Source organism: Zosterops lateralis (assembly GCF_965231275.1).
Source record: "Zosterops lateralis genome assembly, chromosome: 2".
NCBI classification, from domain to species: Eukaryota; Metazoa; Chordata; class Aves; order Passeriformes; family Zosteropidae; genus Zosterops; species Zosterops lateralis.
In genome coordinates, this window is record NC_139763.1 from 95,491,198 (window position 1) to 95,515,975 (window position 24,778).

At 39.2% G+C, this 24,778-nt stretch overlaps 1 protein-coding gene across 2 annotated transcripts in view; it reads left to right on the top strand.

The window, feature by feature from the left end:
* The window catches only part of NME7 (NME/NM23 family member 7), an 88,018-nt gene that overhangs the window by 18,256 nt on the left and 44,984 nt on the right, over positions 1–24,778 (top strand). For both annotated transcript variants that reach the window (XM_083854512.1, XM_083854511.1), the window contains exons 3-7: positions 2,517–2,683; positions 7,794–7,904; positions 11,543–11,593; positions 13,984–14,191; positions 17,489–17,594. In XM_083854512.1, coding sequence (XP_083710638.1) covers positions 2,517–2,683; positions 7,794–7,904; positions 11,543–11,593; positions 13,984–14,191; positions 17,489–17,594 — 643 coding nt within the window. The remainder of the gene's footprint in view (positions 1–2,516; positions 2,684–7,793; positions 7,905–11,542; positions 11,594–13,983; positions 14,192–17,488; positions 17,595–24,778) is intronic.

A 24,778-nucleotide genomic window follows, 5' to 3' on the forward strand; every position in this document is an offset into this window, starting at 1 on the left:
TGGAATTCGCCTTTTCTTACCCAAACTGCTCCTCACTGAAGCAATAATAGCCAGTTGAGTGAGAAGATGCACTTTTGGTACTGATTACTAAGTTCTTTGTACGACGTCTGTATGTGCACGCTTTTCAAAATGTGAGGTTTCTAATTTATATTTCCCAGAGACAGTTTAGCTGATCAGTCAGGAACTGTAATAATCTTCCTACACAACCATGTGTAGGCTGGCAAAATTGTTGTTCATTTCACCTACACGTCTCAAAACCAAGAGCTTCCAAGGTGTTCTTGAACTTCTTAATGCAGTATCTATGTCTTGGCAGACTTTTGCATTTTGTTGGTGTGCTCTTAGGTTAAAGTGGCATGGTGTATACACAGCCATAGACCTCATGTGGGCAGGACAGGAATTAAAAGAACAAAAATGTATGTGAACACACTTAGAGAAAGAATATCTCAAAATCACTTTTGGGGCTGAATTTGTGGACAGATAGTACATTTAGAATTCTTTTCTGGACTTTTTTTTTTATATCTATATATATTTCTGCAGAATTTGGTGATCTTTTCTTCTTTATTACTGCCTTATTCTTCTGCATCTTTTAGTATTTTCCTGAGATGACAACCTGCTCTTACCTCTAACATATCTGAGAGAAGGGAGGTGATGGATATGAGCCAGCTTTCCTGATGTATGAGGAGGATGTTTTATCCCCTTTCTCCTACCCTTGACAACAACTCTCCCTTATCACACACCTCACCTGAGGTGGAGCAGAGCTCTTGAAGGCTTATGTTATATGAAATCCTTTCTGTCCTTCATGTCTTGGTTGATGAAGTAGAGTGACAGTGGGAATAATGAGAGATGTTTCCAGCTTGCTTTGCAGCTGTAAGAAGACAGTATAGATTTTTGTCCAAGGACAGCAAGCAGTTCTTTCAGTAAAACTGGGTCTCCTGACAGAGAGGCCCCATTCTCTGAGTTTTCCATAGTTAATAATTCTCATGGGGAATTCTTAAAGCCTTAATAACTTTTCTTTCTACAAAAGATTTCCTGAAAAGAGAGAAGAAATCATTAAAAAGGACAGATTCTTAGCAGACAACTATTTTGTTTTGGGTAATTTACTTCTACATGTACATGGGCAGGAGTGGAACAGTCCAAACAGTTTTATATTTCTTCTGCCGTGATTTACCATTCACTTTATAAAAAAGTTTTTTAAACAGATTCAAAAGTCCACTGTAAAGAAGAATCCTTTAACACAGGTAGATCTCCTCCTCTTCTTAAGAGGAGAGAAGCATCTCAGGGAAATTTCTAGCAACCATTAGTGAAATAAGTAGTCAGATTTTTGGTCAAGGTATGGAAAAATTTACTTATGGTTGAGACAGTTAATAAGCTTCCTGGCAAAGTCCAGGAGAAGACAAGTAGTTGAATTCAAGTTGGTTTCTTTGATTTAATTTCTTTTTAACCATGTTGTCGTTTCATTCCCTACTGCACTTGAATAGTGAACACTTAGTAGGAGCATGTCTGAGGGGCTAAGGACATTTCAGCAGGGAAGGATTCTTCCTTACAATCATGCTTCAGCAGAAGGAAGTATCAAAATTATTTACAATTCTTTAATCTGTAAAGTTCCGGCTATCCTGAAAACAATTACAATCCTTCTAGCCTTCTAACAGAACTGTATTCACATGTTTCAGAAAATGGAATTTTGCTCTTAATTTTTTTTCCCTCCAAAATTTGTGGGAATTATGTTCTTTCTTTTAATGCTATTCTAGTGGATACAGCATTGCAGTGGTGGACAGCACCTGTAGGTCTAGACAGAAGGGGAAGTTTGGCCTGAGGAGGACAAAGTTCCTTTCATAGGCTTCCACTTCCCCAGGAAATAGAAGGCATCTGTAATATCTACTTGCAGTAATATCTAACTGTTCAGCAGGTTGACTTGTGTGCTTTGCCAGCCCACCCAGAAAACTGCACATTAATGCCTGGCTTCTTGCTTGGAATGATGATACATAAAGCTGAATTGTCCTGACAGGCTTTTGAGCTTGCGGCTCCAGGCAGTGAGAACATCTCAGCCAAGTGTTGCAATCATCTCTCTGTCCCTAATGCTGAGTCTTACACAGTCAAATAGAGCATAATATCACTGGAATGATGCCCTGAAGAGGAGACCTGCCAGTGTGTGTCCTGATCGTTCTGGTGCGAGCCACTGGGCTGTGAAACAGCGTGGATATGCTGGGGGAACTCTCAGTGGGTAGTGGCATCCACCAGGCACCTGAACCTTTTATCACAGCTTGAATTAGAACGAGCAAATTACAAACCAAAAAAAAAAATTCGAATATAGCTGTTGGCCTGAGACTATTTAAATGGAATAAATTAGTCTTCTAAGCTTTCTTGGCGCGCCTGTAAGTTCAGAGGGCTTGGAATTAAATTGATGAAGTGATCAGATTCAATCCCACAGTGCTATGGAAATTTCTGACAGCGAAGATTGAGTTTGTCCACAACTAAATCCCTTGCTGAGGTAGATTTCACTCTTGTTTTCGCGGCAGTACGACGTGAAGAACCGCCGCACGTTTCTGCGGCGCACCAAGTACGAGAGCCTGCACCTGGAGGATCTCTATGTGGGCAGCAAAGTCACCGTCTTCTCCCGGCACCTCACCATCGTGGACTATGGCAACCTCTACACGTCCCGCAAGCTGGGCAGCCGCAAGGAGAGGTGAGCAGGGGGGATTTGGGAGTCTTGTGGCTGGACTTTAGGAGTGGATGTTTGCTAGGAATGAGGCCTCTGTACTAATGTGGGCAAAAGAAGAGATGCATGCAGTTTGAAGGGATCTGATTTTCTGAAGGCTGCAGAGAAGTGAAGTGCCTGCTTGTGGTACCACTACAGGGGCAGCTTCTCTATGGTGTCAGCTGCTGGATGATCTTGGGAGAGAAGAGGGGGAGGAGGAAAATGGGTCCTATTCAGCTTCGTTACTCAGCCATGGCAGGCAGCAGTAGGGTTCTCGTGATTTGTGGATTTCTCCTGGGGCAGAATTGATCTGGTAACTGATGCATGCTGGGCTTGAAAGGCCTGGACCTTGTGAAAGTTGCAGCTGTCTCTCTGAGATCTGTGCAGAAGCCTAGTGCCTCACCAGTCTCATCTACTCTCTCTTAGTAGTAATAAATAAACGTACTAGAGGGCCACTCCCATTCTCTGTTGTTTTTCCTCACTTATGGAAATTTTTTCTGAGAATTTTTTTCAGCTTCTCTTAAGCTCTGTGTGTGTGAGGACAGAAAGTACAGAGGGAGAATGTCAGTAAAAATTACAGGCTTGTTTGTTAAGATGAAATTTGTTTATCATAGATGAAGATAAGACTCATAATATATTTTTGATTTAAAGACTTGCTTTGGAAAAGACTTTAAGAAGCCATCTGAGAGCCAATATCAGGACTAAGAACACAAGGACATTAAGGTTAATTTACAAGAAATTTAGATCTTGTTTAATGACAGTGCAGGTAATCTCTGAATTTGCAAATTAGTATGTTTTTATAATTTCCTTCAGCCTTTTTGAAAAGAACACAAAACATTTTCTTAGGTATGATATTCCAAGGAGCCTTAATCACTTGCTCTCTTGCTCCCTCCCAGTAAATGGGCTTGTTTTGAACTCTTCTTGGAGAGTTGTACATAACTAGACACAGAGGAGGAGCTGCATGTTTTAACATGCATCTTTGTCTTAACTGCACAAAAAAAAATCTGTGAAAATGCCTGCCATAATACCTTTCCAGAGGAGTGCTGGTACTTCTGCAAGCTGGGGTTGGGTGTGGTGAAAGAGCAGCAAAGGAAGTAGAGAACACAAGGGGATGGATTCTGTGTATTTGGCTACTCTTTTAGTTCCTCAGTGCAGCTTTGGGTAGATTACATCTTTATATCAATGTAAAGTTGTGTATTTCTTGCTCTGCCTAAACTAACATAATCCCTGGTGCTCTTGCAGTGCTCATGCAGTTATACCAGGAAAAGGCAGCTTATGATAAAGTGACATTTTCTTCTTGTAAGGAGATGTTGCAGTCTACACAGCAACACTGTAATTGTGTCAGTGAAGTGGTTGGTCTTGGGAGGAGGCAAATTTTTGTACTGCTCTACAAAAGCAAGAAAAGGCATTTATGACATGTCAGCTGTTTGGAAAATACTTTAGGAATGTTGGCTGAAAGATAACATAGATATTCAAGTGGTGTTACATATTCAGAATAGCCCAAAGGAAAAGTAGTGAAAGGCACCTTACTCAGGCAAAGGATCCTCAAAATCCAGTTTCTTCACAGAAGCTTTCACTGAGTAAACAGGGTCATATTAAAAGAGTTTCTTTGGGTAAAACAGTTGCATGTGAGTGATTTATCTTTTTTGCCTGTTCCTAGCAGGTTTTACAGCAGTTATTAGATGTAATAAGATTCCTGCAGTGCGTAATAATTCCCAAAATAATCTGCAGTTGGAATTATAATATAATTTTAAGGTTGCTGTATGAAGTAGAATGTTTCTCTGTCTTTTTTTGCCATTGTGCTGTACAAGACTATTGGCAGATCAATTCAGCTTTGGAAATACATTCTTTGGCCACTCGGTGTGTGCTCGTACAGGCTCAGCAGAGGCCTTTGAGGAAGACTGCAGAGTGAATATAAAAAAAAAATCTTGAATGTTTTGAGTTAGGAATCTTTATTTTTGTCAGCAAAACAAGTGAATGTGACCCTAGCTACGTGAGATACAAAACATATGTATAGAAAAAGGCTTGATTTGCATAGGCTCTTTCTAGAATTAGGCTAGAATTATTAAGACAGTTCTATTTCAGTTTCTACACCTACTTCTCTTGGGTCTTGGGTCAGTTTTTAAATATTGTATTTAAGTGTTCTGCATTTCTGTTCCCCCCCCCAGTTTATCACAAGAAAACCATCACAAACAGTGACCTAAAATGGTTAAGTGAGCATGTGCTTACTTAGTGTGCCATATAAGGAATCACTGGCATGGGACAGGGCTTTTTGTTTCTGTAGCCTTTCACTTGTGATCTTGAGTGGTTGTAACCCGAGGTAAACATTGGTCTGACCAGTGTGTCCTGTCTTAAGTAGGCTTTATTTAGTCAATATCACTGGTATTGAAAGTGATGTTAGAAGAGTTGTGTGTCACCCAGAAATACTTGTCTTCTGTTTTGAGTGGGATATGTTATTCTTATGCTTCCAGTAATTGACATAATCAGCATTTCTTCCCCTACAAGACATAAGCTACTGTACATGCAGCAGTCGTATTATTAGAAGTAGGTAGGTCTCAGAAGCATAGTCACAGCATGCTTTGTGTATTGTTCCTTTGATCAGTTCTCATTTTCTGTTGTTTCAGTACTCATTGCAGTACTGTCACACAGTCCCTCTGAAAATGTAAGCAAGTGAGCTTAATTTTCCTTCTTTTTCTTTGGTTCTTAGACATGAAACTTTTCAAATCTACCCTGCAGACTGCATCATGCCAAACCCCATGAAACGTATTCCTAATTAAAACTAAAAATAGGGCACATGAATAGAAATCCAATCTCAGAAACAGTCTTCAGCATCCTGGAGTATGCTTTTTGTAGCCTGCTTACTTCTGAAAAGCTCACATTGAAATGTTAGAGTTTAAATATAAGTGTTAGACAAAAGACATTACAAGGATTGGTCATTGCAGTTTGTATTAATGTCTTCTAGGTAAATTGCTTTGCAATGAAATATTTTTTGCAAATTTGTAGGAATTAGGCTATTACTAAAACCCTTGAAATTAGAAAAGTAAGGGACAATTTATTTCTAGCATTACCAGTCTGTCTCAAACCACCTGTTTAATAACATAAATTCAAAAAGATGTTCCTTGAGGAAATGGAAATGGTGCTGGAGATCCCATTTCAGGGATTTGATCCTTATTGTTTGTGGGAATAGACAGTGCTTAGAACTTCTTGTGCCAGGATGCAGGTCGTGCATTGTGTGATTCTCAGTGGTCAAACATGCAAATTTATCATATCACAGGATGTACCATGTGAATTGGGGCCCTCCTCCTCATGGGCCACGATTCACATGGTACACCCTGTGATATGATAAATAATATCACAGGATGAGGCGGAGCTGTGAAATCCTTGGGGAAGAGGGGGACAGTCTGTAAGGCTGCATGGAGTATGCTGGCAAACTGTGTTCACTGTGGGTGAGAGGTCAGCCTTTCCTCATCTGAAGATGAGGCTAAACCAACTTTAGCCTGCACTGCAGTGGATTGAAGCACAGTCTTGGTTGACTGCTTTCATGCAGTTTCTGGCTGCAGCCTTAGTCCATCAGTCTTTTTGTATCACATTTCCCAATGGGTCTGAGCCTGAGGGGCTGCATGTGTAGGAGCTTCATGGTGCTTGAGGAAATCTGTTTGTTTCTGAGCTCTGAAGGTCCTCTACGCCTCTCCCTTAGTTGCAGATAAAATGTCGCATATGTTCAAATCTTCCTGGTTACATTTCCTGGTCCTAACACCTCCCTTGCTTTACATTTGCTGTGAAATAATCTGTCTCTTGCCAAAGCATCTGTCAATCTGGGGTCACTTAAGGTTCAGAGTAAATGTAGTGGAAGTTCATCCATCTCCTATAATCTCAGCATATTTGCCCTGGCTGGAGTATATTGCTGCTAACCTAAGGGCTACTTTCCATGCTATGCTGGTACATAAAATAGGAAATTTGCAATTATTTGTCTTTTATTTAAGGAAGTACTACAATAAAAAATTCCATCTTGGAGAGCCTTCTTTATTGGAAACAGTGTAAAAGATGGCAACTGCTCTTTAGGGTTGTCAGAGACATGGTGTTTCTGAGATGCAGGGTTGAATAAATCTCTTGGTTTGTAAGCTGCACACATTTGAAGCTGACTCACCACAAGATGGATGCAAATAGAAAATGCAATTTTACAGACCTTCTTTTTGTGCTTGTGATTTTTGATTAATAATACGTTTAGTGCTGATGGTGTTCTTGGTGCTATGCAAAGCTCACTAATAAAACTGTCCTGGCCCTGGGGATGTACTGTGTAAAAAGATAATTACCTAGAAGACAGGATGTACTTGGAAAAAAAAGATGTGGGGGAGAGCATAGAGATTTTCAGATTGATGTCCCTTAGAATATAGAATATAGCTGTCAGTCAGTGTAAGAGATGCAATACCTCCTCTGCCATCCTTTTATTGTGTCTATTAACAGTGTCAGCTATTTGGCATGCACATTCTATATCATGAAGTTTTTATACTGTACCAACCACAACAGGATCTTCTCACTGAGGACTTCAAATATTTTAAAAGTATTAATAAAACAATAATTTAACTTTGAGTTTTATGGAAGAGGCACATGTTTAAGTAATATTTTTAAATGGAATTTTAACAGCTTCAATTTTATGTGTATGATTAACATTAGGAAGAAAGGGAGGTGAGCAAGCACAGGGAGAGATTAACAATTCAGTTGTGTTCTAACCCAGAGCGAGGAGCTGTCGAGATACCAATTAGCTAAGGAAGAAGTGGTCAAATTGTGTGCTCTGAGATCAAATGGAAAAGTTAGTAAATAATAACTCCTGCTGGAATACTGTGAGCTGACTTGGGTTAGAAAGCCAAGGAAATTATAATGTGCAAAGCTTGTTCTTATCAGAATAATGTGTTGCACGAGCATTCAAGAACAGCATGAAAATTGATGAGACACTGGGACAGTGAATATATGACTGTGACAGAATTTCTCTCTTTGACATGCTGGTTTTTAGTCTGAATATGAACCCAACATGCACACGAAATGCTCTAAGGAAAATCATGTTGGCTGCATCTCTCTACTGTTTTTTTTATTTCCCCAGAACACTGGCTTTGATTAAACCTGATGGAATGCGTAAGATTGGAGAATTATTTGATATCATTATTAATGCAGGATTGACAATAACTAAGGCCAAAATGATGCTGCTTTCAAGGTAAGGAATTTTTAAGGTTAGCTCTATTGTATCTAAATATTTTTGCAATTAAGAATGTTGTTCCATATGTCAGATCCATTCCAGTGAGTAAGAGAGGTAACTCATGAAACTCATCAGTTTCATAATTCTGTAGTTTCTGAAAGTATCTAGAGATTTAAGCTAAGTATTAAAAAGTGATGTGCATGGGTGATGAAATATGTCAGGTCTGTATGAACCCAAGGTGGCTGCCATAGCTTTAGCAATCCAGCAGTGTTTACTACTGGCATGTCTGTATGTCCTCACCCTAAGGCTTCCTCTTACAGATGGTATGGCTGATTATAATAATGTTGTAAAGTAATCAATTTGCTTGCTCTCAGTAAATCTGTTGTCTTAATTTGTGCTCTAAGATTTGTGATTTTAAATCACTGAAAGTCCTAGGCAAAGCAAGTGATCTTCTAATGGTGCAGGGTTGGACAGGTTTTACTCATTCATCTTCCTAATCCCCCACCTTCAATGTTCTCCACTTCTTATTGAGCCCCAAGATTTAAATGAAGGTGTGCTTAAGAGGAAAGAGAATATAATTAATTTACCTTAGAAGACTTTCCCAAAGTTACTGCATTATTTCTCCATTGCTCCTGTGCCAAACCTATTAGTATGCAACATGTTTTTTGGAAAGAAAAGCTATCTGTCTTGCATAATACCATTTTCATGTTCTTATTGTTTATATGTGGAGCCAGGAACAATTTTCCTTCACTTCAGAACCATTTTGGCTTTCTATAATACTGATAAAATAACTATAAGACTTCCTCCTCTTGTCTCTGCATGCACCTTCTGCAATGTCTGGGTGGTACTGGTCCCAGATCTTCCATCCAACAACTCCAATTCATGAGGTCAAACAGGTTTCTAATGTTTCTTTACAAATGATAATGTCTTTCGAAATAGCTTTTTTGTTTCCTCTCTCTTGCCATCTGAGAGATTTGATCCTGAACTGTTGTTTTGGGTGGTGCTTTATTTCAGTGTCTGTCTGAGAACTCAAACTATTGAGCCAAGTCGTGTGTTTTAGAGTTGACTCAGACTGAAGGGAAGAAATGGAGACTTGAACTTTTACTGTCGACTGCAATATAAAAATTTCTGGTTGTCTTGTATAATTGAAACTAATTATTAATAAGCACAAGACTGGGCTGTGATACTGAATGTCTTTAAATAGTGTCTTGGGTATTTTGTGATTTCTCTGCATACTATCTACTCTTTCTTGGGAATGTGCCATTTTAAAATGATAGAACTGTGGCTTTGCCAAAGTCTTCTACCCTTAGATTTCTGCAGGTTTGCTTGCTCAAATCATCGTCATCTACTGCTTTCTTTAAAGGATCATTAACAACATTTATGTGTCAATCACTGTTAAGTAGATTCATGCCTTCTGTAAAAGTTGTAGCCAAGATATGAAAGTGTGGGCAGGCACTTGCTTCTTCAGTCTCTTCCTTTAATCCTGTGTAAGTTCAGTCTGTTATACATAGGTGAACACTGTTTTTCATTATTTGAAAACAGAGAACTAATAACGAAATTAGAAGGCAACTAAGTTATACAACACAACTGCACTTTGCTATTTATTTCAGTGGGAATCGTTAACTGAGCAGTAGAGCTCAATTTGTTTCAGAAACAGACCTCTCAAATACTTCTTTGCAATCAGAAATGATAATACTTAATTTATTCACATACCTTTTTCGTATTTGCTTTCCAAAAATTTTTGGTGAATTAATTTCAGAAGAGGATTTTCTGGTGAAATAATGAATTGTAGGCAAACATTTTGCAGAGTGTAAGTGTAGGCTTGAAGTGTGAGATTGCAAGAGTTCCTGTGTCTAGCATAATTTTTACATCATGCTTCTGCCTTAGTTTGAAATGGAAGGGAAGCAAATTTACTGTATGGTTAATAAAAATACTTTGGATTTTGAATGGCTAATACTTATACTGAACTAAAAGCAATAAACCAGGAATTATTCAAGTCATTTTGATAAAAAAAGCTGGAGAAAAATGTCACTGTTCAAACATTGATAAATGGTAAGAAAATTAAATTCTTCTTAGGTTCTTCTTGATGTTATTTCTTTCCTCTGGCAATATTTGGTTTAAGTCTGGACTGCAAATGAGAGAGAAGCATCTAAAGTTCCATTTCAGATGACAGAACTATGCCTTTGTTCATACTTGGAATCTGTTATTTGAAAAATATGCAGGAAATTTCTGTCAGTAAAGAGAGCTGCTCAAAATGAGCAAACTCATGAAGACCAGAAAAAAAAATCAGAAGACTGTGCTGCAGGTAAAAACAACTTTCTGATTTGGAATCTCTTAGTCACCCTACAGCACTCCTTTGATTATGAACTTTGTACCCAGAGTAGAGGTCAGCAATATTGCTTTCTTTCACCTGTCAATCCTCTTGAAGAACTTGGCCTTCTGTACAAATTCCAGCTTCAAAAAGTGGCACACACCAGGATTTGGAGCAAGCCAATACCGAGCCTGTGTTCTCAACAGGAATTCTGAAGATGCAAAATAGCAGTTTTAGAGCTGAAAAGCTCCATGGATTTTTTCTAGCTGTTGCCATGCAGAAAAAGCAGTTCAGTAAGCAAGAGCAAAACGTGAGAAGCAGCTGGGAAAAAAGACAGGGAAGAGAGCAGGTTGGCTGGTGGGGTGAAAAGCCACAGGATGGTGTGTCCATCAGTGGGTGGATGGTAGCTCTGCACTGTGGTGGTCCCCAAAACCTGTGTAGTTGGGTAGCTGAGCCCAGTGCTGGCAGGAGCGTGGCTGTGGCAATGCAGAGCTTGGGAAGGGCCACCACCTTGTCTGAAAAGGACAGTGTTTTGCTTCCAGCACCTGAGGAAAAGCTGAGTAACAGCTGTGCTGCACACACACTGGGTATGCCTGGTGACCTTTATTTGCCTGGCAGTGTAAGGTGACCCCCCTCACTGCAGAAACCCCATTGCTTTGGAAGAAAGCAGCGTGTAGTCACTGCTGTGTTCCCTGAGGAGACATGCAAGACCAAATTGAGTTTTGAAGTGTGAAAGTGTGGGAGAAATCCTATTTTAATATGGAGGCCATTGTACTGCCTATGCAACTTGTAAGATTTGAGGACACTGAATGGAAACCAGGTTATGCAGTATTTTGTTTTGCACCAGTTTAATCGAATGCTAACCTTGATAAAGAAGTGTTCCAATGGAGCAGATAAATTGTTTATGCTTTAAAGTCAAACTTCATTAACCAATATCCCCACTCAAACTGATGAATGATGAAAACAACAAATAGAAGAAGGTGACTCTACTGCATTTATTTCTCAGCCTGAGAATGTGGGGACCATCAGTGACCCTGAAATGGACTTTGGTAATTCCTTCTCAGAGCAGGAGCAAAAGGAGTTGTCAGCTGTACTGGTAGCCACACAAAATATGACAGACATTTAAATGTAGTTTCTGTTATTGGACATGAACACCCAACAAGTTGTCCAGCTTAGGGAAGGCATTGTCTGTAGAAACATGTTTGTGAATGATATTTAAATTAATGATAATTGTTGTTTTTGCGAGGGATGGTGTTTTTTATATATATATGTGTGTGTGTGTGTGTGTGTGTGTGTGTGTGTGTGTGTGTGTGTATAGCTTATCTGTGTCTTTTTACTTTTCCAGGAAAGAAGCAGCTGATTTCTATGCTGATCACCGAGCAAAACCTTATTATCAGTAGGTATATCAATTTCAACTTTACGTGTATTAAGGTTATTTATTGAATGCACAAAATTCATTTACTGTATTTGATACCACAGATCATGGGAAAATCAGAGCTTGTCTTAGCTGAGTGGAGCCCTTTGCAAAGCACGCACCTTTTCTTCCTCCAGGGAGAGATCCTTATTTGAGCTATTCAGGGTTTTAACTCACAATTTTTACAACCCAGTGGTATCAGGGGAATGTCTTTTGTCCCTCAGAAGTGAAAATGCTCCTAGCAGGGCAAAACTTCAAAGTCAAGAGAAGGGATATCTTCAGGATCAGGGTAGAGCTTGCAGATAATGAGAATGAGGGGGAACACTTAGTTCCCTCTAATTTGGTAACAAGTACCTCAAATCATAAATAACTGAAAGGATAGTGCATGGGGCAGTTTTTACTGTACTACTACCCTTGGACAAATGTCAAACTTGCATGATGCTAGACTGCTCCACCTAACCTGAGAAACGTAGTCTTTCCACAACTGACCAGCTGGATGCTTATGACCCAGAGACTGAGTAGTCTCTACTTTCCCTGAAAGTGCGAGCAATTTTCTTTTCCTCCCTCTCCACTGGGCACTCTGCCTCTTTTAGAAAGAAAGTGCCTTGTGTTTTTCAGCCATGTTGGTGCCTGGGTTTGCACTGATGTGGTTGAAAGGCCTGGTTTCATTACTGTCATGAAATGCTTGAGAATTAGCATTGCCAGCTGCTCTCTGGCAACAGCAGCTGATTTTTGTGGGCTCAAACTCAAGCCCTTCAGAGAGACGTGGCCCCAGGCTATGTCTGACCATGAGAGGTCAGACAATGGATGATTTGGAATTGCCTTTTCTTTGCTGAGTAAGCCTGCTTGAATATGTTGATAAATAATCAAGAATTTTGCCTGCAGTGTTATTTCACAGATGTCTATCTATACTAATGGTAATTGTCTGAGGAACTGTAGCCTTTGCCCACTGTGGTGTGCCTGTCTCCCATCCTACAGTCCTGTTGAGTACATCTTCTGTATAGAATTTTTCTCTAAATTAGAAATAGTTCTAGAGCATTCCTAATCAAATAGAAACAAGAAACTTCAAGGCAGTAAAGTGTGAAATCTACAACTCATTTATATTTGATTATGTATCTTATCTTTAAATTCAGATTTAGTTTGCAAGTTCAGAAGTCAGTGTAAGTCTAGCGAATAGTAAGGAAAAATAGCAATTATATTGTTTGGAAAATAATGGTTTTCATATTAAGGAATTAAAAAAATATATATTCAAGGATTAGTCCACACAGTAAATAGTGTTGTAGAAATTGCTTTTTTCTTGGGTGTACGTATGTGTACTATTTAACTGTCCTAAACAAGCAGACTGACCAACAGAACCTGACTTCCAATAGCTTTTTATTGTGTCTTTTCTTCATGTAACTTTTCGTAGTTTTAATATTGTTTCTTTTCAAAAAACTACTAGGATTTCTCTTCTTGACCAGTGATCATTAGGAAAAAGGCAGTTGGAGAAGCATGCACATCCACAATTACAATTGTGTAGAGCTCTTCTTTTAAACAAAATAGTACAAAACCCAGAGTCAATGTTCTCCTTTTATGGTTCTGTCCAGACTAAGCAGTGAAAAAACGGGCTTATTGGTAGGCATGTTTTGTGAAGATACTGAATTATAGTTATGATATTTCATTTAGTTTTTAAATGGAATGTTTGGGTTACCAATTTTGGGTAGTGATTTTCTATTGTGAGGTGGTCAGGACAGGAGGCAGGCTGTTCCTGACACCCTCTTCTTACTTGGATTCATCCCATTACAATCACTTGAGTTATGCCAAGATGTAGTAACTCATTTTGTAAGTAAGTCCTTTGTCCCATGCAAACTTCTCAATTCTTTCTCCTCTCTCCCACTTTGGACTTTGCCTGGGCAAAATCCATGGGAGAGATCTGTGGGGCAGTGGAAAATTCAGCTTGAAAGCAGTGCTGACATTCTGTCAGTGGGTACACATCCAGGTGACATATGAGAGTCCTGAAATGCTGCTGTGCAGAAGAGGAAAGTTTAGAAATCATTCCTGTCAGACAAGTGGTTACCAGGGTCTCTCTTTAACTATTACCAGGACACCTGTACTGATCCTTTAAAAATTCTTTTGAAATCTATGACTCTACAGAGCAGCTTGAGTGAGTTTGGGTTATCTACATGTTTGGTTTTTTTTTTTTCTACAACCATCATAAGGGAATGTCTGCACATGAGCTAATCTACCCTCTTCCTCAAAGCAGAGTCCACTTCAGAGTTAGATCAGGTTGTTCAAGGTCTTGCCAAGTTGAGTTCTGAGCATCTCCACTGGATCATGTTTTTGTTGGTTTTAATTTGTAGCATGGATCACCATGTACTGTTTCCATTTTGCAGTGAGCTTCTCCAGCTTATAATGAGTGGCCCCATCCTTGCTATGGAGCTCTTAGGAGATGATGCAGTGAGTAAATGGAGAGCAATAGTGGGGCCAGCAAACCCTACAACGACTGAGAGTGATACACTGGACAGCATCTCAGAGAGCTTTGGACATTATGGCCTCAGAGATGCAGCTTATGGCCCAGATTCAGTTGCTTCAGCTGCTAAAGTAAGTTTTTGACTCCTTCTTTACTGAGGTTTATTTTTACTTTTATCTGCTAACAACCAGATTAGGAATCTCTCATTTTGTTTCCACATTTGAATTCAGAACTAGTTTACATATTCTTCGTGGCTCCTTTTTAGCATGGAAAAATAAACTGTCTGAAAACAGAGATCTTGTTTATCACAAAGGTGAATCTGGGGTGCTTTGATCAGGAGAGCATGCCTGGTCATTTTTAATGTCTTCTGTACATCACAAACAGTGAGTTAATTGCATAGTCTGTGTGATCTACCTATAGTCTGCCAATGATGGTCATAAAAAAAAGGGATTAAACAATTAAGTCCTTTTGTACCCTTTTGTGTTTCACATATCTGTTCTCCTTTACAGTTCTCACTAGTGCTCTGCTTGCAGCCCACTTTGCTGTTATTGTTCAGAATGAAAAATTTTAAAACAGGCCAATTTGTAGTGCTTTGTGCTTTGAGAGGTAACACAGTGGACATGGCTTTGAGGAGTTTGGTTCTGTTTTGCTTTATATGCAGTGTTTCTTTTCTCAGTGCTAAGAAAAAGCTCTGGGACTGGGTAATAGATATTACCATTTCTGTAGAATTAAGGTGACTTTTGTGTGCATTGTTGTGGGATAGATATGCTAATAAACGATGGCAAGAATATCTCATGGTTGATTGATGTGTCACTGTGCTGTCTCAGCTGTAGATCATAGGCCAGTTTAGTTGGGGAGAGACAGCAGTTGTTGCTCCCTTGATTCTGGTCTTTCCTCTGTTTAAATTGGAACAGCTGCGGTAGCACAGCTGGAGAGAGACCTGCCCCAGAATACCTAATAAGCTGCCAAGTGGTGTATGCTAGAAAATGTGCCCAGAGGTCATACCCTGGTGGTGAGGGCAGAGTTGGGCAGCCTCCCCATCTGGTGCTGTGTTAGGCTGTGAGGTGCAGTGGACTGACTGCAGAGCACAGAAGGTTTTCTGCTGGCCAAGCACTCACCTCACTGCTCTGCTCTGTGCTGGAGCTGCTGGATCCTCTCCCTGTGCCTCCGGTTTTGGCAAGAAATCACGTTGGATGTGCAGTAGTTTTTCTGCTGGCCAACTTGATGAACATGTTACAGACTCAGAAGGAGTTTGGATAAAAGTAATCTTTTCTGATGAGGGAGAGTTAGAGTCAGCAAAGTCTTTGGAGTTCTGGTTAAAGAGTTAGACATCTTCAAATATAAGGGTGGAAGTTTCTCTTTTTTTCTGTGTACTACCATGACAACTGTGCCAGCTTCTGAACTGAGAGTAGGAAAGAGTATTAGCATAAATTCTTGGTTAGAAGCATAAGTGTGTGCTTAAGTTTTAGTTTGTTGTTCTTGTTGCATTTCATTATTTTTGAAATGCTGTCTGAAGGCCCCGTTCATCTGCAGCATTTTTATGACACTGTAGGTGTGTGCCTCTTTGTGGTGTTACTGATACCTATCTTTAATAAATCAAGCAAAATTGTGAATTTATTGCCCCTGTGCCTTTATTAATTTGGTAGGCCTAGTATTATATGGCTGTATAGCTGTTGCTATGGAAACTAGTTGGCTGTGCCTGCAGAAGATTTGCTGAAAAGAAAGAAATATAAGATAAAGGGACATAAATGAACTCTTCTGACAGAAAACTGAAGTCTCAACCACATTTAATGAACGCATTATAAGCTGAACACTTAGAGTGGAAAGCTGCATTGTTCTTTTAATGGCTAAATGACAAGTGAAAGTATGTCTCTGATACACTCTAAGCTGCCGTCTCTCTGCAGGCCAAATTTCGTAATTTCTTTAGATCAGGAATAAAAAGTGAGGAGAATTTTTTTTTTAAGACTCCACAAGATTATAGTTTGACCTTTCATTATGCCTGTCCTTTGGCATTATTGAGTTAGTTTCTTTTTATGAATTTTAATGGCTAAAACTAAATGTCAAATATTATACACATTTTACTGCCTTTTTCTGGCTGCTTCTTTTAGAGTAAATAGCAATTAACAGAATGGGACAAGTTCCTTGAATCATGCAGCGTTTTATCAGTAGAAGAATGTAAGGAAGGAACCCCATTGTCTCAGGTGTGCCCACTTAAAATGTGGATTATTTGCCAGCAGAAAAGCAAAGGCCCTTTTTCCTTCTGTTGAAAGATCCATTGTCCAGGATCCATTGATCGAGATCCAACCCAGGACAAGTTTGAATTGTGTAATTCTTAAGGAAAGGGTCACAGAAATTGTTGAAGTTCCATGATCTAAATGTGAGTCTATTCCATTTATCTTGAGCTGGTAAATTAAGGGAGACTATTCCAGGAAATGGCCCTTAGCACTGCTACTGTTATACAGGAAAAAATCAAATACACTTGATAGTAGTATTTCTTGGATGTAATTTTTTCTCTTAAATAGAAATGTATCAATTCTCTTGCTGAATTTGACCAATAGGTATGAAATGGAACCTGTGTTTTGCATTTGTTAATTGGCAGACTGTAACATATGTGAATAAATGGTATGGAAAAAGTGTGAAGCTGACAGTGAACAGTGACAAAATATCACTGAGGAAGGAAACATGACTGCCAAATTCACCCTCGTATGGTCTAAGGCCCAAAGTATCTGATATCTAAATAGTGATGGTGGGAAGAAAGAGATTGAAGGCAAAAAGGTTCCTTTGATTTATCTGAGGAATCAAAGCAATTGAGTTCATCAGCTTCAATTCAGTGAGACTTTTAAAAAAATTATAGGGCCAATAAGGCATGAGAAGTGACTCAGCAATTTTAGAGAAAGTTTAATTGTTTAAGACAAAAGGAAAAACATGTAAACAATTTGGGAGGAGGTCAGTTTTGTATATGGAAAAAAAACATACTGAGAAATGGATAGTAGTTGAATCTTTGCTTATATAGTGGAAAAGATGATTTGAAAAAAAGAGAGAATAAAATACATGTATAAGGGAGTGGATTTGGAAAGATATTGAGGAAAGAAAGAGAGCACTGGTAAAACTGGAAACACCTTTACCAAATGATTGTTGCATCAGCATTTTGAATGCTCCAAGTGTGAACAGATTGCATTGTAGAACTGAAAAGGAAAACAGCAAGAAATATTCCAATCCTGTTTTTATGATTGTAGCAATGGTGACAGAGAGGAAAAGATACATTTGAGATAACATTTTAGGGAAGAAGTATTTGTAGAAAAAAAACCAATCTGCATGGAAGGCTTATCTTCTGTGATTATGGTTTCTTCTGGTGTTGTTACTTATGATAAAAGCTGATGTGTGCAGCTAGATCAATCTAAAACATGTTTAATTACAATTGTTTTCAGGAGCTGGAGTTGTTCTTTCCCTCCAGTGGAGGTCGTGGACCAGTCACCAGTGCAAAATTCACAAACTGTACTTGTTGCATTATTAAGCCTCATGCTGTTAATGAAGGTAAGCAATGCAGATAGCAGAGGAGAAAGCAGTGTGTGTCCATTGTATCCATGATCATTCCTGTGCCCTCTTTTTGGGAGAATGAGACTGGGTGAACACAGGGTATATTTCACAGTACATGCAAACCTTGCAGATACGTTGTCTTTTGTACACATTTACTATTTCTGCAGTTCATGTCCATGAAGAGTGAGTGGGTTATGTGTTTTCCATGCAGAAACCTTTTCACTTCAGAGTAGGAAGGGAGAGGCAAAAAAGAGAAGGGTTAAAACCTACATGGGCTTCGACGTATCTTATTGTGACAGCTTCCCATGTCATTGCTCTTGTCTGCCCAGCACAGTCACCTGCTGGAGGTTAGCATCCTCCCAGAGAGTGAAAGCAGGACACCTGGCCATGGGCCAGGGCTCTCCACTCAGGCAGCAGCACATCAGATTAAAACCACTCACAAGGGGAGATTTGCGCTGTTATGAATCTTGTTCCACTGAATGCAGTGGGGATGGAAAATAGGAAAGGTTTGTTTATGAAAGTGAGCTAAAGACCTAAAGCATTTGGTGGATTCTGTGATGCTTTCTGTGCTGGAGAATGCTCTGGGAGTTTGCCATATGAGTATTGGAAATGTTCAATGCTGTATTGTTACCATGCAAAAATAACCTCACTAGTGTGTCCTGTACTTAGATCTGGGAGCATGTGTAGGAGCAGTGAGTGCAGTAAAATATTTTGACTCAGGCACTGAAACAGTATTTTTGAATGCAGAATAAATATCACCATGTGAGAGCATAGAGTTTTTTCTTAGTAAGATGCAGAGCACAGTGCAACATTTTAATCACTTCTTCGTGGATAGCTTAAATGGAAACAGCAGAAGTGGCTGGAGCAGTTTCCAGGCCTTTCACACCTCAAGTGGGATGTCTGGAGAGCTTGCTGAAATAAAAAAAAGGCTTTCACAAGAAGGAGTTTCGTGGTTGCTACTGATAATGTGCCTGTTATCTCTTCCAGACCTTGCATGGTATCTGCTGCTGATAAGTCTGCCATGCAGCAAAGGCACAGTGATGTTCCTTTTACAGAAATATGGGCAGCAGCTGGGACTATGATTTTACCTGGCTACGTGTTTGCAGAGGAGAAACTTTTCTGTGGCAGGATTGTTAGGGTCCCTCATTTGAGTGTAAAAATAGCAAAGTGGATGCCTTGGACTGGTTTTTTTTTTTAGATAAAATGTCTATTACATATAGAGGCTCAGGCTCTTATCTTAGTGAGCTCAGGTTTTCTCTTCCTATTTTTAATCTTACTCATCTCTGTAGATTTCATAGTGGTTTTTTTCTTGAATTTCTCTGAATTTTTCTGAGTTGGCAGAAGACAAATTGTGACCCTGTTTGCACATCCCTCTTTGAGTGTGAGTGCCTTTAGGAGGGCGAGGGTGGCAAGAGAGGAGGTATGGATGTTGGTAAACAAAAAATGTATGTGCCCATCCAGCTTTACAGTGTGAGTGCTGGTCTTAATGTCCCCCATATAGTCCTGGCATCTTAAACAGCCTGAGGTCTTAATGTCCCCTATATAGTCCTTTTTCTAACACCGCAGAGGGCTGGCAAGTCAGAGGACAGCTGCCAAAAAGCAGCTAAAATCTGAAAGACAAAAAGTGTACCTTGTTTGAGCATTCTCCCTCCATGCAGCTGTGACTACTACTCTCAACAGAAGGAAGAAATCAGAACTGACTTTTCTAAGTCAGCAAACTGTTTTAACACTTGGTTGTGGTTTAACGGCAGCTGACAACCAAACCCCACACAACCACTCGCTGCTTCTCTGGGACTGGGGAGAGAATCACAGGAGTAAAAGTGAGGAAACTCATGGGTTAACATAAAAACAGTTTAATAGGTAAAGCAAAAGCTGCACACACAATGAATCAGGTATGTGGAAACACAGCAGCTGGAGAGGAAAGGAAATCCTGTGTGGCCTTCAGTGGGAAAGGGTTTGGCAAAGCCAGAGGCATGGAGAGAAAATCATGTGGGTCAAAGCAGCAGAGCCTCTTTTGCATTGGAGTTTTGATTTGTGCTCTACAAATTTTTGGTATTGAGTATCTAAAAATAAACCTTTTTGCAATTCCCTATGCACTGCTGAGGCTTTGAACTTGGCTATCTAATTACCATGAATATAAGCTGCTCATTGCCTATTTACAATTACATGAAGTTTCATTTATGTATTTGAGTTTTTACAGAGATTTTGTCTTTATTTCTGTAGAGACATTTGACTGAATTAATGATTTGAATTTTGCTTTTTGGCCCTTTTCCCCAAGACTTTTTTCTCCAGAGTCTGTTGTGTAACTGATTCTTAGAAGGAAAAATCTTCCTGGTTTTCTGTCCTGGAAGATGATTTGCTTTAATGGCAGCTGTAAACTAGGGTGCTTTTCAGCGAGCTTAACTTGCTTACAAAAGGCTGGATGTAATCTCTAGTTTATGCTGCTTAGTTCTTGGACAGAATACTCTCTTGGAAATTACTTTGCCACAGCTGGTTCCTATCCAGTGATAAAGTAGAGGAAAATCAGTGTTGGTTTTATCTCTGGCCTTGCTGCCTCTCTCCTGATGGACGTACAGAAGCATCTGGTCCTAACCAGCCAAGCACAGCAGGACCTGGTGCAGTGCCCAGGCACCTGAGAATTCCTGCAAGCAGGAGTGTCAGCATGTCTGCCAGGCTGCAGGGGAACTCTGAGGCCTGATAAAGGGTGTTGAGGGACTAAGGTGAAGTTTAACCTCAGCTGTCAAGAGTGCTGGTAATGCTGGAGTGGTGGCATTGCTGGCCCTCTAGGAATGTGTGCCATGCATGTCTCTTGAAGAAGGCCATATTTTGTCAGTCTGGTGTCAGCATAGCATCTTCTGTGGAGGATCAGAAATGCCATGGAAGGCAATGTAGCCCAGAGCTCTGGACTAGACAGCTTTAGCTCTGTGGTGGCTTCTCCCGGTGGAGATGGAGAACTTCCCTGGCTGGCAGCAGTGAAGTGGTTGTATTTTAACTCTGAAGAGGCTTTGCAAGAAGTCCAATTCCTCTTCACTGACAGCTAGAAGAACGCAAAAACAACCTGATGCTACTCCAGGCAAATTTGCTCTGGCCGGGGTTGCATCAGGGAGACATAATGTGGTTTATGCCCTCTAGAATCTGTTACGCTTCTCAGTGTCTTCCAGTTTTCTCCTTGTCCCCTGAGACGAGTTTGAGTCAAGGAGGATGGTAACTAGTAAGCACAGCTCTAGGATTGTATAGTTAAGTTGTTTAATAATTTGAAATTTTTAGTGTGGGTCTGTGTTCTGTAATTCTCCTGCTTCTTGTGCTCCTGATACTTGAGATAAAAGATCATAGTTGAAATCACTTAGATATTCTGTATTTGTCATTCCCCTCGTGTTAGTACATCTGGAGGTATTAGCACAGAAGCCAAACTTTTAAACTTACCAGAATGGATAAACATCAGTTTAATGCTCTCAGTTGATGGTTTTGTGAGCAGAAATAGCACCCTATAGGTCACTGGGTGGGATTAACTTTTAATATTTTTATGTGTAACAGTTTAGTCATGTTTGCTGTAGGAAGTAGACTTTGGTATTTCATGACTGGTTTTAAGTTTATTTGATGTGGCCTTTAGCTTCTTCTTTGGAAAAATTAGCAGGGGAAAAAATTTAAAATAGCAGTGATCAGGCTGTAAAGGCTGAGGTCAGAAGTCTGTAATATGCAAACTGAAAGGTCTGCCTTAGAGGCAAGGAAGCCTCTGTGATTTTGAGAGGTCCTAGGCTTGAGACTAACTACCCAGACAGGTTTGCTCTCCTTGTGTATGTTAAGCTTGAGATTGTTCTAACGTGTCTGGTAAGTTAAATCCTTTTTCCTCTCAATTAAAAAAAAATACAGTGCTGTCTTTCACAGTATTCTTCAACTAAAGAAAAATTGAATCCCCCAGAAAATAAAAGGAGCATGAATACCTTCTTGCCAAGTGGAAAAGATACTGTTTGGAAACGTGGACCTGTTCTGAGTGGATGATAAACTTACAGAGCTCTCCTGTATTAACTTAGTAGCTAGTGGACAGCTCTAGAAAGTTGTAGAACTTTACACTGATTAACAAAATGTTACACAACAGGAAGTCATAAGAATCGTATTTCCTTCTTTATGCAAAGGCTGAAAAATTCCTATTGAGAGAGTAGTATATAACTCCTAAGACAAACCTGAATGTGACAAAGAGTACCAAGGGTGGTAGTTCAGTCTCAGGCAGGTACAGAAACAAGGTTTACTTATGTAGAATCTCAAATGAATTTACTGTAAGAAAAAATGAGGAGAGGACTGTAGAGCATGGGAATCCAACATTGTAGTGGATTATCTGACTGCAGACAGCTGAAGAACTGTCCTGACACACAGTACACTTGATGCTCTTTGAAAGAGAGAAAGCATCACTATGAAAATAGTTCACCTCTGTATAATGCTAAGTATACTTACATGTGTGTGGTTATAAAATTTAATAAGCTGGAAAAGAGGATGGTATAGTAGAGATACAAATCTGTTATCACTCTCAGCACTACTTATTTAATAGTTTTTTCCCAAGTTTTCATCTTTTTTTTCTCAAGATAATTTGTACTCATTAGATACGAAAGCTCTGTAAATAGTTTCCTTTTTTTACCCTTTTAGGCATAAGTTTGAGTAATTAAGTTTGGGTTTTTTTGTTGTTGTTTTTTTTTTTTCAAGAGACCTGGAATTAGAACAGGGTTTTCAGAAAACTGGCTTGAGAAAAAATGAGGAGTACAATTTTCTCATAAGTAATCTGAAAATACATCTTTTGTCTGTGATAAGTGTGCAGATAATAGAAAGGTGAAGTGCAGATGCTGTGGAGTTTACCTCATTGTAGGCAGACCCTTTATTTGGATTTTGTCTACAAGACTGAGTGCAGTGCCAGGGGGCATCAGTTTGAAGCCTGGAAGGAATTATTTGCGGATAGAATCTGGAAGTGGAAAAAAAAAAAGAAAAAAGTGGAACTAACACAGATCTTTGCAGATAGTTCAGAGTCAATGGTTTGAGATGTGACCTCAGGGTATTCCCACATGCAATATGGCAATCTTAGTGCTGCAGTCATGTGAGGACTAACTAGTAAAACACTGTGCTTTCAGCTGCAGGGCATTCTTTGCAGACAGATTTGCCCAGAGAGGAGACATACTTATGTCAAATGAAATGCAGTTTGTTTCTTATGTTTTCTTTGTATATATATAATATTTAGGGTGTTGAACCATTCAGTGGTGTCTAGTGGTGCTGGGTTTTTTTGGTTGGTTGGGGTTTTTTTCTCCTTAGAGAAGCTAGGAAAAAGTGATTAAAATGAAAGCAACCTACTTTGCCACTTCATCACCATTTTTTAGAATAAATAAAATTGGCTTTCATGAGATCAGTCATCCATATGCTTCCATCTGTGTTTTTAATTTTTTGCTGTAGTTGTAATGATGGATATTCCTTGCCTGGGATGTTTGGTTTTGAAACCAAGCCAATAGTGTTTCTCATTTATTTCTGCCTGAAGTTTTAGCACCTTGGCATTGGTTTCCCAGCGTAGACTGGTTCTGGATTTCAATGGGTAGTGGGGAAGTGACATGCATTTTTTCAAAGTATGAAAAATATATTTTACATTTGAATAGATTTTGACAGGGGAAGAGGTGAACTGAATTTGAAAACCCTTTCTGCCAGTTTGAGACAGGAAAGAAGAGGAGGAGGTACACTTCAGAGAAACAAATGGTGCAGCCAATCCTTGCTGAAGCTCCAAAGTATCCTCCAACTGGAAAGAGTGTATTTACTGCTGTGTTCAGTAGACTTATATTGGTGGTGTTCATGTTACTGGAAATCATCTCTGTGCAGGGACCATGGTATTAACATTAAAAAAAAAAAAAAAAAAAAAAAAAAAAAAAAAAAAAAAAAAAAGGGACATTAGAAATGAATGTTTACTACTGCATTTTGGAATTTTCACTTTTAAAGAGTTAGAGAAAAGTCACCTCTAAGAGTGGACCAGGGAATTGCAGGATAGTGAAACTTCTTTCATACCAAGGAAACTGATGAATTGGGAGTAAATAATTTCATTGAAATCACTCAGTGGTTGATGGACATATGATGGACATTTACCAGCATTTCTTTTGTGAAGGAAAATATGCTATATTGATCTCTGAATTCTCCAAGTATGCTTTCTTTAAAGGAAGATAAAACAGTGTAAGGTAGCCTAATTGACTTGGTTATCAGTGCCTTTGTGAAAGTTTTTTGCTGTTAGGAAACAAGAATTTTCCTTTAGTGGAGTACTTTGTATATTTAGACCTTTACAGCATAGGCATCTGCATAGCTTTAGTGTTTTTCTGAATGTTGGACTGCCATGAACACGTCAAATTAAAAAGGCTTTTCAAATGAAGTCTTGTTGGGCATCCTGGGGTCAGTTCTTGTCAATATTGTTGTTAATGGCTTGGATGGGTGAGGGCAGAGCATGCTTTCGATATTCACACATGGTACCAAGTGTCTACTGAAATTCTGAAGGATGTGATTAGAATTCAGAATATTGCTGATGAATTGCAGAAGTGATGCGATGCAAAGATAATTAAACTGAATATAAACTGCATAGCACTACCGTAGAGAAGGGAAAATAAATGCATAGATATAAAACAGAGAAGAACTGGCAGGGTATCAGTGAGAAGTTTGTAGAGAAATGGTTGGAATAGTGATGAAACAGGCACAATCTGTGTTCACTATGTACCCACTAGTTCTGCTCAACGCTCATGAGAATCCAATTTGTGTATCGTGTCCAGTTTCTGGCACTCTGTTTCAAAACTAACAGAAAAAGAGAGCAAAAAGAATAAGAGATATAGCCAATGAAAACTTGTTGGGTTTAATTTATTTAACCCAAGATGAGTAGGACAGGGATATACAGCTTTCTATAAGTATATTTACAAAATATGAGCATGTTTACTAATTTAGATGAAAGAAGATTTAGTGTAATCATTAAGGAAAACTTTGTAGTGTATCACTGGCCTGATATTTGGTGATGTAACAGAACCTGAAGTTACCAGAAATTTTTGAGAACATTTTAGAAAAATAAAATTAAAAGAAAAGTGGCCATGCCTCATCTAACTCACTGCACCTTGGAGCAAAAGGTAAATGTATTGAATTCTCTTCTTTTACTTTTCAAATCAGAGTGTAAGGAGAAAGGCACAATA